The sequence below is a fragment of the Ctenopharyngodon idella genome, chromosome 14 (genome assembly GCF_019924925.1).
Source record: "Ctenopharyngodon idella isolate HZGC_01 chromosome 14, HZGC01, whole genome shotgun sequence".
Classification (NCBI taxonomy): Eukaryota; Metazoa; Chordata; class Actinopteri; order Cypriniformes; family Xenocyprididae; genus Ctenopharyngodon; species Ctenopharyngodon idella.
This window is the reverse complement of record NC_067233.1, coordinates 20,810,891-20,823,971: the sequence shown is the minus strand read 5'-3', so window position 1 is coordinate 20,823,971 and position 13,081 is coordinate 20,810,891. Positions and strand designations below refer to the sequence as shown.

General features: G+C 42.9%; 1 protein-coding gene across 1 annotated transcript; it reads right to left on the bottom strand.

Moving 5' to 3' along the window:
- Positions 1-5,093: 5,093 nt before the first annotated feature.
- Positions 5,094-12,370, bottom strand: mcm7 (minichromosome maintenance complex component 7). The gene is made up of 15 exons (XM_051860432.1): positions 12,170-12,370; positions 10,859-10,938; positions 10,617-10,781; positions 10,216-10,340; positions 9,903-10,083; positions 9,691-9,828; positions 9,456-9,605; positions 8,721-8,835; positions 8,518-8,649; positions 8,041-8,124; positions 7,754-7,965; positions 7,414-7,679; positions 6,886-7,054; positions 5,625-5,734; positions 5,094-5,449 (listed from the first exon to the last, which is right to left on the bottom strand). Exons 1-15 carry the CDS (start codon positions 12,198-12,200, stop codon positions 5,242-5,244), a joined length of 2,166 nt encoding a protein of 721 aa, XP_051716392.1. The 5' UTR covers positions 12,201-12,370; the 3' UTR covers positions 5,094-5,241.
- Between the last annotated feature and the right edge of the window lie 711 nt (positions 12,371-13,081).

Here is a 13,081-nt window from a genome sequence, read left to right as displayed (position 1 = left end):
TACTCAGCCCGTCATCTGTCAATCATTTGAGCTCGGGCCGACTATTGGTCAGATCCGCGCAAAAGCCACACCCACAGCCGCCGGCTCAAATTTAACGCGCGCGCGGCGCACACACGAACAATAAAAAAAGAAGAAGGAAATTTAGAGCTCGGCGCGCGTTACAAATAAGACTGAACATGTCGACAGTTTTATTTTTAAAACACTCAGACTGACAGCTTTCATTATTATAGGCGCGTGTAAGCGGCTGTCGCCGGATTATTATCGGTTTAGTTAAAAACAGATGTTTTCCGCCAAGCTGAAACTTTAAAAGCTGCTAATAAAACCAGTTTTGCAGACGCGACACATTCCAGAAACTTCCATCCCCTTTTATCGCTTTTATTTTCATCCTGAGGATAAGATCTCTAACACGTCTTAAACATTTAACACAGACCTTCACCTCCTCAACGAAACTCTCGCGTGTAAATGTAAACTATGAACCAAAAAGCAATTTAAGATCAGAACTACAAACAGGATCGCTACACGTTTTCCGATTTAAAATTGTATACTTTTCCAGACTTCAGTAGAGTTTTCAGGCAATCTAAATCCGACAAAGCATTTTAATAAAGTGTCTTATGATCTCGTGAAATCCATTTTTCTTACTATATATATATTTTTTTTTTTTTTTTTTTTTTTTTCACATGTGACACTAGAGCCTTATATTGTGTCTTCAACTCGTCTCGAGGCTCTAAACTGCTCTAACGAAATCCCAAATCTGGGCAGTTTTCCTGAACCAATCTTTTTTCCTGAACCTTGAACTGCATGTGAGGATCAGAGAGAGTCTGTGGCGCCTATTCTCCGCCTCCTTTGAGTGCTTTAAACTGCATAAAAGTGCTTCATACAAGAACTGCTGCTCTAACAAAATCCAAATTTGGGGTATTTACTGAACATGTCTTTTTTTCCTGAATCCTTAAACCAGGCATATTAGTCAAGCTCTTATTGCAGCATCAGCCCAATTTTCTCCCTCTCTGAGGTTGTTAAAGCAGACAGTGCTCCTGCTCCAAACAAATCCACATTTTGCAGTTTTTACAGAAATGTTCTTTTTTCTGAAACTTTGAACTTGGCATATTAGACACATTGGCATATTTGACCCATTTCACGACCACCTAGCAACGCCCTAGCAACCATATCTGGGCATCAGCACACCACACCCTGACCTCACACATATGGAGATGAGAAGCAGTGTCCAGTACAGTCATCTGAAGAGGGTCATTCCTGGGATTCAGTAATATTTCAGTCCCCCAGACTTTTTAAAGCGGCGGTTCACCAAAATGAATTATTAAAAGCTTTTCACAATACTTTGGTATGGCCATTATAATGAATAAAAACAAATTATTTTATGATAAATTATTTAAATGTAACGTCATATTTCTATCGTACACTAAGTGTTTCGTGATGTCCCTGAGGCACTTCATTGAATTTGCACTTTTAATAACAAAAAAAATATTTAACAAAAGGTGCACAATGTCTAACTTTTTGGCACTATTGAAAGTATTTATTTGTGTTACTTTCTGTTGAAAAATAATTTTCCAAAACAATTTATATATATAAACAACAGATTATGAAGTTATGTCCATCAGTCTGAACTCAACCTCGTCACACCATCCATTCTCCACCTATAATTTAGACTCCACCCATATGTGACATAATTTACCAAAAATGACATCATTCAGGTCTTTTTAACAGTGGTGCAGAAGATGGTAAGTAGTATCATACTTTTTATTCATATTTTTGAGGCATATTATAGTCAGGGAGGGTACTGTCAAGCTTAACAACTCAACCCCATCACATAAAATTAAGATGGAAAATTATTTTTCAAAATTTTATTTTAATCTATAAGTACAGGTGCTGGTCATATAATTAGAATATCATCAAAAAGTTGATTTATTTCACTAATTCCATTCAAAAAGTGAAACTTGTATATTATATTCATTCATTACACACAGACTGATATATTTCAAATGTTTATTTCTTTTAATTTTGATGATTATAACTGACAACTAAGGAAAATCCCAAATTCAGTATCTCAGAAAATTAGAATATTACTTAAGACCAATACAAAGAAAGTATTTTTAGAAATCTTGGCCAACTGAAAAGTATGAACATGAAAAGTGTGAGCATGTACAGCACTCAATACTTAGTTGGGGCTCCTTTTGCCTGAATTACTGCAGCAATGCGGCGTGGCATGGAGTCGATCAGTCTGTGGCACTGCTCAGGTGTTATTAGAGCCCAGGTTGCTCTGATAGTGGCCTTCAGCTCTTCTGCATTGTTGGGTCTGGCATATCGCATCTTCCTCTTCACAATACCCCATAGATTTTCTATGGGGTTAAGGTCAGGTGAGTTTGCTGGCCAATTAAGAACAGGGATACCATGGTCCTTAAACCAGGTACTGGTAGCTTTTGGCACTGTGTGCAGGTGCCAAGTCCTGTTGGAAAATGAAATCTGCATCTCCATAAAGTTGGTCAGCAGCAGGAAGCATGAAGTGCTCTAAAACTTCCTGGTATACGGCTGCGTTGACCTTGGACCTCAGAAAACACAGTGGACCAACACCAGCAGATGACATGGCACCCCAAACCCTCACTGACCGTGGAAACTTTACACTGGACCTCAAGCAACGTGGATTGTGTGCCTCTCCTCTCTTCCTGCAGACTCTGGGACCTTGATTTCCAAAGGAAATGCAAAATTTACTTTCATCAGAGAACATAACTTTGGACCACTCAGCAGCAGTCCAGTCCTTTTTGTCTATATCCCAGGCGAGACGCTTCTGACGCTGTCTGTTGTTCAAGAGTGGCTTGACACGACAGCTGAAACCCATGTCTTGCATACGTCTGTGCGTAGTGGTTCTTGAAGCACTGACTCCAGCTGCAGTCCACTCTTTGTGAATCTCCCCCACATTTTTGAATGGGTTTTGTTTCACAATCCTCTCCAGGGTGCGGTTATCCCTATTGCTTGTACACTTTTTTCTACCACATCTTTTCCTTCCCTTCGCCTCTCTATTAATGTGCTTGGACACAGAGCTCTGTGAACAGCCAGCCTCTTTTGCAATGACCTTTTGTGTCTTGCCCTCCTTGTGCAAGGTGTCAATGGTCGTCTTTTGGACAACTGTCAAGTCAGCAGTCTTCCCCATGATTGTGTAGCCTACAGAACTAGACTGAGAGACCATTTAAAGGCCTTTGCAGGTGTTTTGAGGTAATTAGCTGATTAGAGTGTGGCACCAGGTGTCTTCAAAGTTGAACCTTTTCACAATATTCTAATTTTCTGAGATACTGAATTTGGGATTTTCCTTAGTTGTCAGTTATAATCATCAAAATTAAAAGAAATAAACATTTGAAATATATCAGTCTGTGTGTAATGAATGAATATAATATACAAGTTTCACTTTTTGAATGGAATTAGTGAAATAAATCAACTTTTTGATGATATTCTAATTATATGACCAGCACCTGTATATACAATGTACTTATTTCATTGCTGCTAAATATGGCCTACTCCCGTACACTGCAAGAAGAGCAGGGGCCATTTAAACAAAAAACCTCACCCGTCACATATCTGTATTTCTCATTGTTTCGGGGTTGAAAATTTGTGACAGAGTCGAGTTTTTCCACTTCATTTATGAATAATTTTAATAATAATAAAAAAATTATCATGATTTCAGTAAAGATATTTACTAATATCATGACAACTTAATTTTGTTAAAAATAGAATGAGACAATGTGTGCACTTAAACATTGACAAGCATCACATGTCAGAAATGGCGCATCAGCAGCAGAAAGACTTTTACATGCTGATCTGTTGACCCAGAAAGAAGAGCACAATAAGAGAGAGACAAAATTAAAAATATATATAAAATTCAAGGCAATGTCTCCCTTCAAAGTCTCAGTCTTCAACCCCGTCACATTATTCTCAGCTATTATTTTGGGGAAAAAAAACATAGGTTAAGGACTAACACAATAGAATTGTGGTTTAAGTTAAACATCTAAACTGAAAACGCTTTTAACAATTTATTTTGAACTTCAGTTCCATAAAAATGATCATGAATGCTACATTTATTGTACATCATACAGTTATTAAATTTGAGCAGTAGGTAGATGTTTGTTTTATAGCAAGTTTTGCCTAAAATCCTTTTAAAAACAATTCAATTTTGTTGAGAATAAAAGGTGTTTAAATCTTTTAACTGAAAATAAAGTCTTTAAAGCCTAAGGTGGGAAAATATGATTTGTTGGAGGTTTGATGTGTGCCCAATGATGTGGGGTATTTAGAAAATTATGTAGTTTAAAAGATACAAAATTAAAGTTGAAATATTACCACGTCCCAGATATTAATTTTCTCTGGCGAAGTGCAGATGCATGCTCACATTCACCGCATGCATTAATTGGTAAGTGATAAAGTGACATTCTTTATAAGCTGATATTCACCTCTGACACACCGGTGTGATGTCACACCATCACCAGACAGGAAAGTACAGCCTAATTTAATGGCCACGAGCTCATTCATTTAATGAAGCTCAAAAGACAGTCACTTCTGATAAAGAAAGTTTTGCATGATGGAAATAACTTGAATACATTTAGTCGTCTTAAACGATCACTAAACTTTGGTCTGGAAATTACTTGCATCATATTTTCACATACTGCGTAGGAACCCTCTATAAAACCTTATTCACGTTCAAGGGTCTTTCTAAAATGCTTTTAAACCACAAATTCCTCACTTGTCTTGAACAGTCACTACAAAACTCAGCCCAACCCAATCCCAGCAGAGATCACTTACAAACCCGATGAAATTAACTGCAGTATAGCCGTTTAGACTGAACAGTTTCTGTGTGAGCGGCACAATATTTTTTTTTACAATTTTCATTGCAACATTTTCTTCACTATTTGGCTAATTTAGGGAAGAAAACACTGAACGGTGATCGCTTCACTTTAAAATAAGTTGACACAAACCTTCGAGTTTTCCACACTGAAATCCCAAGTTCTGCTCGCATGGAATGTGTCAGTATTTCATCAAAATCCTAGAGGAATGACCGTAAATCATCTTTACAAACAGACTCGAAACAAAGTTCATCTATTTACATAATTTATTTCAGAAATTTAACAGATTAAAAAGCAAAAAAAAAAAAAAAAAAAAAACTTGCTCCCTCCCATCACAACATCATTAGACAGAAAAGCTCAAACGGGTCGATCACTTAAAGTCTGTTTTGTTTTTGCACGTTCACACAAACGTGATGCGCGAGCGCGCCTGGTTGATCTGCCACACGTTCAGCTCCTCGTACTCGTCCAGAGCGGCCTGAAACTGCGCTGGAGTGAAACCGCGAGACACGCAACGCTGCTCCGCCTCCGCCATACGAACGGACCTCGCCGAACCCTCGCCGGCCAGCTCCCGCAGCAGAGAGAAGATCACGTCAGCTGGACGCTGCGCCCTAGAGATGAGACACAGTCAATGCTCAGTAACACTGATCCAAAACAACCTGAATGACACCGTTGTCTTCTGAATTCGTCTCATTGAATCGGTTTTCCTGTTTATCACCGTGAAGCTGCTTTGAGAATCAGTCTGTATAGAAAGATGAAAAAAAGGTGATCTGATGTTCAGTGTACCTGGTGTTGCTGCTCTTGTCGGCCTGCAGCGAGTCTTTGCTCATCTCCATCAGTCGCATGGCCTCGTTAACATCCTCCTTCTCTACAACATCCACCATCCGCAAACGAGCCTAAACACACACACACACACACACACACACACACACACACACCTGAGGTCACATCCTCGACAGATCACGCATGTGAATGTCATGTTCCTCAAAAACAAACTATTTTCCACCATCAAACGTCCTTCAGCAAACTGATGAGTTGTGCCGGCACTGTCAGACCGAGACAAGTGCAATGCCTTCTGGGAAAGCCAGCAACTGCCCAAGTCTCGGCCTCTCAACACCAGCTAGTCTCAGAGTCACGCGCGAGTCGTGCGGTGTGTCGCGTGCGGTCAGTTTTGCATGGGTTTGCACAGCGGCGTGACTGAGGCTGACTGCCGACCCCGCAAAGCTGACCGTAGCCACGACAACAGACATGATGGACAGCAGTATGTCACCTGACAAACAAAGCGCGTGTGAACGGCAGTGTGTGTCGTGAAGTGCCGTTTCTACAGTAGAGATGATTGCAGCTACCTGCACAAACAGCACTTTTAACACACAACGGCCACATCAGAACCTCATCAGACCAGACCAGACCAGAGATCGGATCAGTAGGGTTGAGAACTGGAAGAAATTTTTCGGTCTTGGTTCCACCTAATGATTTCGGTTCCATTAAAATTATTAAACAACTAAAAAAATAAATAAATTGTGGATAAGGAATAGAGTTGGTATCAGTTGAATTTTAACAATTCTGATTCTGCTTATCGATTCCAGGGTTAAAAAAAAAAAAAAAAAAAAAAAAAAAACATTCACATGTTATTGCAAAACATTTCATTGTAGCTGAATATCATGAACAACAGGCTAAAAACACAGAACTTTTGCCTATAGTTTAAAAATACCATAGTAAAAACAACTAGCCTAACTAATATAAATTTCAAGCATTATTAAAGACAAGTAAACACTCAGTAATTAAGAAACACGAGTGACAGTACAGGTTTAAATCACGTTTTCTGTAAGTGCGCTGTGAATGCGTGTGCAGCACGGAAAACTGTGCGCGACTCTTGCGCTTGAATGATTTAAATCATATTAAAATGCACACACAGGAACTGAAGCAGAATCGAAATTCGTGTTTCTTATCGAATCACCGGTTCTCAATACCCATCCCTACGGATCAGATCAGTAGCAGAGATCGAAGATGTGTGTGATGATGACAGATGTGTGTTTGCGAGTCTCACCAGGGCAGTAGAGAGGCGCAGGATGGACAGCAGCGTTCGGGCCGAGGTGAAGGTCGTGTCTTTGCTGACCCGTGCCTCTTTCCTCATTTCTACATATGCCGCTGTGATGTAATCAGACAGAGACTCTGGTACCACCGGCTGCTTCAGCTTGCACTTACTGATGTAACGCCTGAGAGACAGAGAGAGAGCGAACGTCAGTCACATGTGTTCAGGACTAAACAGATTCAATCACATTCAGGTTCAGAAACGGCATCACATCTGCAGTGAAACGCTCGACGGGTCAGTCAGCTGTCGACCTCTGAACGTTTGATGGGATGTTGTACAGCCGTTTCCTGTGCTGAACACTTCAATACAAACATGAGCTTTACATTGTGGGCAAAAAAGGCCAAACAACAGAAATATAAAGAAACTAAACCACAAATTTAATGTTATCAGTTACATTGATCACTGGTGCAGCCCTATCGCGTCAATGCCACGTGTAAACAGCATCTGTGTTAACACGAGTGTGACGTATGATCCTGTGTTTACCTCATGAGCTTCATGTCGATGGGGTTGAAGTGTGTGGGCGGCTGCCGGCAGTGCTGGTGCACGTATGTGATGTGCTGCGCTAGCCGCAGGTCGTTGTCCGTGTCCGGTTTGTCCTGAATGAGCCACAGCAAGTCGAAGCGGGACAGCAGCGCCGCCGGCAGCTGGATGTTCTGCTCGATGGTTTTGCGAGGGTTGTAGCGGCCGTATGCAGGGTTCGCCGCCGCGAGGATAGAGCAACGAGCGTTCAAAGACGTCATGATCCCGGCCTGAGATAGACAGGAAACATGTGATCGTACACATTCAGAAGTCAGAATTGCAGCTCAAACGCAGCGACTCGTACCTTGGCGATGGAGATGGTCTGCTGCTCCATGACCTCGTGAATGGCTGTGCGGTCGGCGTCGGCCATCTTGTCGAACTCGTCGATGCAGCACACGCCCAGATCCGCCAGCACCAAAGCGCCGCCTTCCAGCGTCATCTCACCCGTCACCGGGTCACGCATGACCGCCGCCGTCAGTCCCACACCGGACGAGCCACGGCCAGTGGTGTACTGACCTGAGAACAGAGCGCAGGTTAGTCAGGAGAACATGGAGCCGAGGGACGAGCAGATGCTGCGGGCGACAGACTCACTGCGAGGGGCGAGACGGTCGATGTACGACAGCAGCTGAGACTTGGCCACACCCGGATCACCCATCAGACAGATGTTGATATTCCCTGCAAACAGAAAAACATGCATTTCTACAGCGCTCGTTTCAAAGCAGCTTCACTGAAACTCAAACTGTTCTGTCTATAATGGCTTAGTGTTTTTCCAACATGATTTATAACGATAACACAAGTGCTCCTTTATAGTGTTGAGCAGAATATCAGTGCAGCAGCGACTCGAGCACAACTGAGCCAAAGACAATTAAGAGATTTAAATATTGGTTGGTTTTGTTAAAAGTGGGAGTTAAGTGATTTTCAAAAAAAAAAACAAAACAAAAAAAAAAGAAATCATGAAAACAACATTGGTTGTCTCAAATGAAAAAGAGTTTGATGCAAGTTTAACATTTTCCAGAAGTAATTAGCAATGATGTAAGAGATCCAGACGGATTTCCTCCAGACTCTCACCTCTGATCTTCATGCCGCGCGGTGCCTGCTCCACTCCACCAACCAGCAGCAGCAGCAGCGCCTTCTTCACGTCCTCGTGACCGTAAATCTCCGGAGCAATCGATCCCGCCAGCTTCTCATAGAAATCCTCCTCTACACACACACACACGTAAGTCTAGAGGCACTTCATGAAGTTCACGTCACACACAGACACAAAGCGTTACCTGTGATGTGCCGCAGCTCTTCGTCGCTCAGCTCTTCAGTTCCCAGCTCATCATCCTCAGTCTTATTCATCAGAGTGATGCAGTGACACTCCAGATACGTCTCAGACAGCAAACCCTGCCACCCACACACACACACACACACACACACACACACACACACAGTTAAACACACACACCAACAGATACACCTGAACCAAGGAAACAGAGCTGGAGGTCATGCGACATTTAGAATCAAAGGAAAACAAATGTAGGGCAGGATTTGGTTCTGTCTGCCAGTTATTGATTGGATATTGAGATGTGGGCGTGGCACTTAATGCCAGTTTGCAGTGGATTGTGAGGAAGGGGTGGGGTTTAATTAAGTAAAAAAAAAAAAAAAAAAAAAAAAAAAAGTATATATATAAAAAATTTTTTACTTTAAAAGTAATTTAAATGTCATAACTGGATCTTTTCTCTGGTGACTCATGCTGGTCTCCAGTCATCTAATGCATATAGTCATCTATTTATATCTATCTATCTATCTATCTATATCTATCTATATATCTATATCTGTCTATATATCTATCTATATATCTATATCTGTCTATATATCTATCTATATATCTATATATATCTACACACATACACACATATACGCACACGTATTTTGATTTGACTGCACTGACACTACTGATCTGAATAATGACACTATGTGTATGCTAACCTGTGTCTGTGTGTGCGTGTGTGCGCGCGTTTCACCTGCACGGCCTGTCTGAATCCAGAGCGCAGCAGAGGCAGGAATATCCCAGAAATAGCCACGTGATCTCCGGGCTGTGCTACACGCGTGTTCTCTCCACGGGCGTAGATAGTCATACTGCGAGGGATGTTTCCCACCGGCACCTGATCACTCTGAGCGTTCAACACAAGCGTCGACACAATCAACATCACGCACCTTCAGTCAGACAAACAAATGTTGTGACGCTCGCACACATACATGCTCCTGAATGCGCAGCTCCTGGAACTTGATGAACTTTGACCCTCGCGTCTGCAAGTACAGCCGCCCTCCGGATTTGTTGGTGACGCACTCCTGACTGGGACACATGATCAGTGGCGTGAAGCTCGGAGAGGCGATCTGAGGAAGAGGACGGTGTTAACAGAAGCACTGGGGCGGTTAAACACACACACACTGAGCAATCACGTCCCTACCGGCTGGTACGTCTCCGCGCCGCACTGATCGCACGTGTACGTGGCCACGGCCATCATGGGTTTGACCTCTGTGGCTCTGGTGACGATTCCTCTGACGGTCACCAGCTGACCGATGCTGTCGGCCTTCACATCACGCACCACCTTCGGCTTCAGTGTCGATGGAGGCCGGAAATAAACCTCACTGAAACACAACACACGGTTCATGCAGAAATGACACAACAAAACCAAACAATGAGTGAGAACATGTGACCAACAATAACAGCTAAAACACACCCAAATGACCTGAGTGTGTGTGTGTGTTTCAGTCACTCACAATCTGCGCATGAGTTCAGATGGATACTGGTTCCTGGAGTCACGCGTGTCAGCGGGGTCACGACCCCTCGTCTCCATCATCAGCCGGTGCTCGATATAAACGTCCAAGGCGTCTTTCGCCACCACCTACAAAACGAGTCAATATTAGAGGTAATCATAGGAGTGCACTGTATAAAATTAGACATTCTTATATTTCCAGATTTATATATAGAGCTATGCAATATGATATAAACAATCATGCAGCCCAGATGTGCTGGCTTATGTCGCTTCACGTGAGTGTATGTGGATAAACCTGAACATTTATTCTTATGTTAACAAGTTCTAGTCTTTCATACTGCACATCATAACTGTTAATGAGTTTACTCTCTGCCAGTCCTACAGATCTACAGTCAGACGCAGCACCTCTCGCTCTCTGTATTCAGGCAGCAGCTCGTGAACCGCATCCGCAAACAGTCCGGCGTAACGTTTGCCGTTCTCACACACGCTCTCCACCAGCTCGGGATCTTCCTCCGCCACATCGTCCAGATCCACCAGCAGTGCCACCTGCTCACGGTGCGCCAGAGACACCTGCAAACACAAACACAGCTGAGCGGGAGTCTGACACGCTGATGTTCAGTCTGCAGGAACGGGCTAGAAGATCTCACCAGTTGAGCGCCATATTTGAACACCTTCTTCCCGGAGTCATCCTCGCTGTAGAACTCCTGCAGGAAGCGCTTACACTTCTCTGGGAAAACACATCAGCAAACCAATGTCACACACGAGCCACAAATCCGAGGAAAGCGGCAGCAAACCGCTCGTGTAAATGTTTGTGCACGTGCAGGAAAAGTTTCAGATGAGCGCGCGATCACAGCGGCGCACAAACATCAGTCACGTGAGCGCGCGCAGGAAGCGATGATGATTCGTGTTCGTAAACAAACGAGCAAAAACCGAAGAGCAGCCGAAACAAAGGGGCTGAAAATGTCTCAGTTCAGTCCAAAACTCGTGATACACCCTTCATGCACATGAAATTAACGTGATTTCAGCTTTAAACATTTACTAGTAACTCTAACACAGAATAGCCGTTCGAGGGTAAATAAAGTGAAACTGCGCGCAAATGATCGACGCGTCCAAACAGCCTCATGACTCGAGCAAAACCATCGTATTATTGTCGTGTCGATCGAACGGATCTCGACTCCCGTGTCCGTGTATCGGCCTGACAGACGACACGATATCGCTGCGCATTTGCCTTCTCGATATAAATGACGCGCGCGTAATGCCACTCGATGGCTGCTGTTTTTGTAAACAAAGAAGCACATGGCTCTCTAGCCCAGCTACAGCCACGCCGCTTCCGCGATCACTCCGCCCTTTACAAGTTAGTCCCGTCCGAACCAAACGCGACTCTGTGCGCTCATCAGCAGCAGCGGAACGAACCGCGCGACCAGCAGCGATCCGTGGCTCAGGTGTCGGTTCGGTTCACGCGGCCCCGTTTTACACGGGACAGTCGAAACTTTAACACCGTGTTTTAAAGCGACGTCTTACGACCAATACAGTACCGACCGATCATGTACGTATAGTAATAAACAGACACAGGACTCTGGACGGATTTGTTAAACTTTTGACTAGGAAAAAAACGTTGTCTGAAGCTAGCACATGCTCTCCGCGCGCCGCCGCTCTTTGTTCCTAAACTCCATCCGGGCACTTCAGCGCAAGCGCGCGCAACTCCCGCGGCCACAATAAAACCAAGTTAAAGCTGCATTTACACAAACACAGTAACAGCAAAACATCGCACAAATGTAAAACAGATACAAGTGCCGTATATTTCTGCTCGAGTTCAGATATAAATTATTCATATTCGACTTGATTCTACTTTCATTTCGTCGAACTGAGATGCGTATCAGAAACAGACCTGCGAACTGAGAAGAGTTTCTAACAGATCTAATGTTAAATGTGCGCAAGAAGTGAATTCCACAACTTACCTTTTTCTGCCATATAATCCTTTGGTGCCATGTTTATCGGAGAAATGTGAATAATTCTGTCTCTAAGATAAATGTGTGAATATTTCACTTGGGAAACGGTTTAGTAACTAAAAGATGCAACACGGTCTCGAGGGCTGCTGCAAAAACTGGCGCGAGTCTGCTGGTGCTTTCCACCAATGAGAGCGGGTCTGGGTGTGCGTGAGGGCGGGGCTGTGCTTGTGGCGCGAGAATCTTCCAAACGTGGTGTGTCATGTGAGCGGAAGGACCAATATCTTTGCGCTTTGAAACGGCGGTAAATGTATTATGTCATGACAAAAGCTGCAAACAGTTAAAAACATCCGCCACGAGCCCGGGAGTCTCAGACACGGAAAATGCGTAAAGAAAAGGGAATATATTATATATGAGCAACATTTGGAGCAGGAATTATTAGTGATTGGAGAAACGAAGCTTTTCGAAACTCGAACGATTCTGTTTGAAAGCGCTGGCGACACCTGCTGGTCAATACCGTGTAAATGCAGCAAAAACGCAGCCAAAACATGCATAAAAACACCTTTACAAACCAATTGCAAATGCTTTATTTAAAGTTTAATCTATTAAATGGAATCTACCAACCATCAAATACCATTAAATATTAAGTGTCTGTAATATTTATTTTATTCATTTGTAAAGATTGTTTTTGAGTTTTATTGAGAACTAGTAAGGCCAATAAGAGACAATTAACTACTGCTCTTCCTTTTTATTATACAAATGTGTTATTTAAATGTCTACAACTTCATAAAACTGATCCGAGATCAGGAAAAAAAACATAGACACTGGTTCACAGAGATCATCGCCTCCTATCAGCGGATCATTGATATTTCAAAACATTTCAAACAGTTATGACGTAACAAAGCCTCGTTTACTGAAATCACG

What these genes read in the sequence shown, in the direction of transcription:
- mcm7 (XM_051860432.1), bottom strand. Translation starts at nt 12,200, where the DNA reads ATGGCACCAAAGGATTATATGGCAGAAAAAG. An exon ending in GCGCGGAGACGTACCAGCCG is followed by an intron (nt 9,829 to 9,902) that starts GTAGGGACGTGA and finishes CCTCTTCCTCAG; the next exon opens with ATCGCCTCTCCGAGCTTCAC. An exon ending in AGACCATCTCCATCGCCAAG is followed by an intron (nt 7,680 to 7,753) that starts GTACGAGTCGCT and finishes TGTCTATCTCAG; the next exon opens with GCCGGGATCATGACGTCTTT.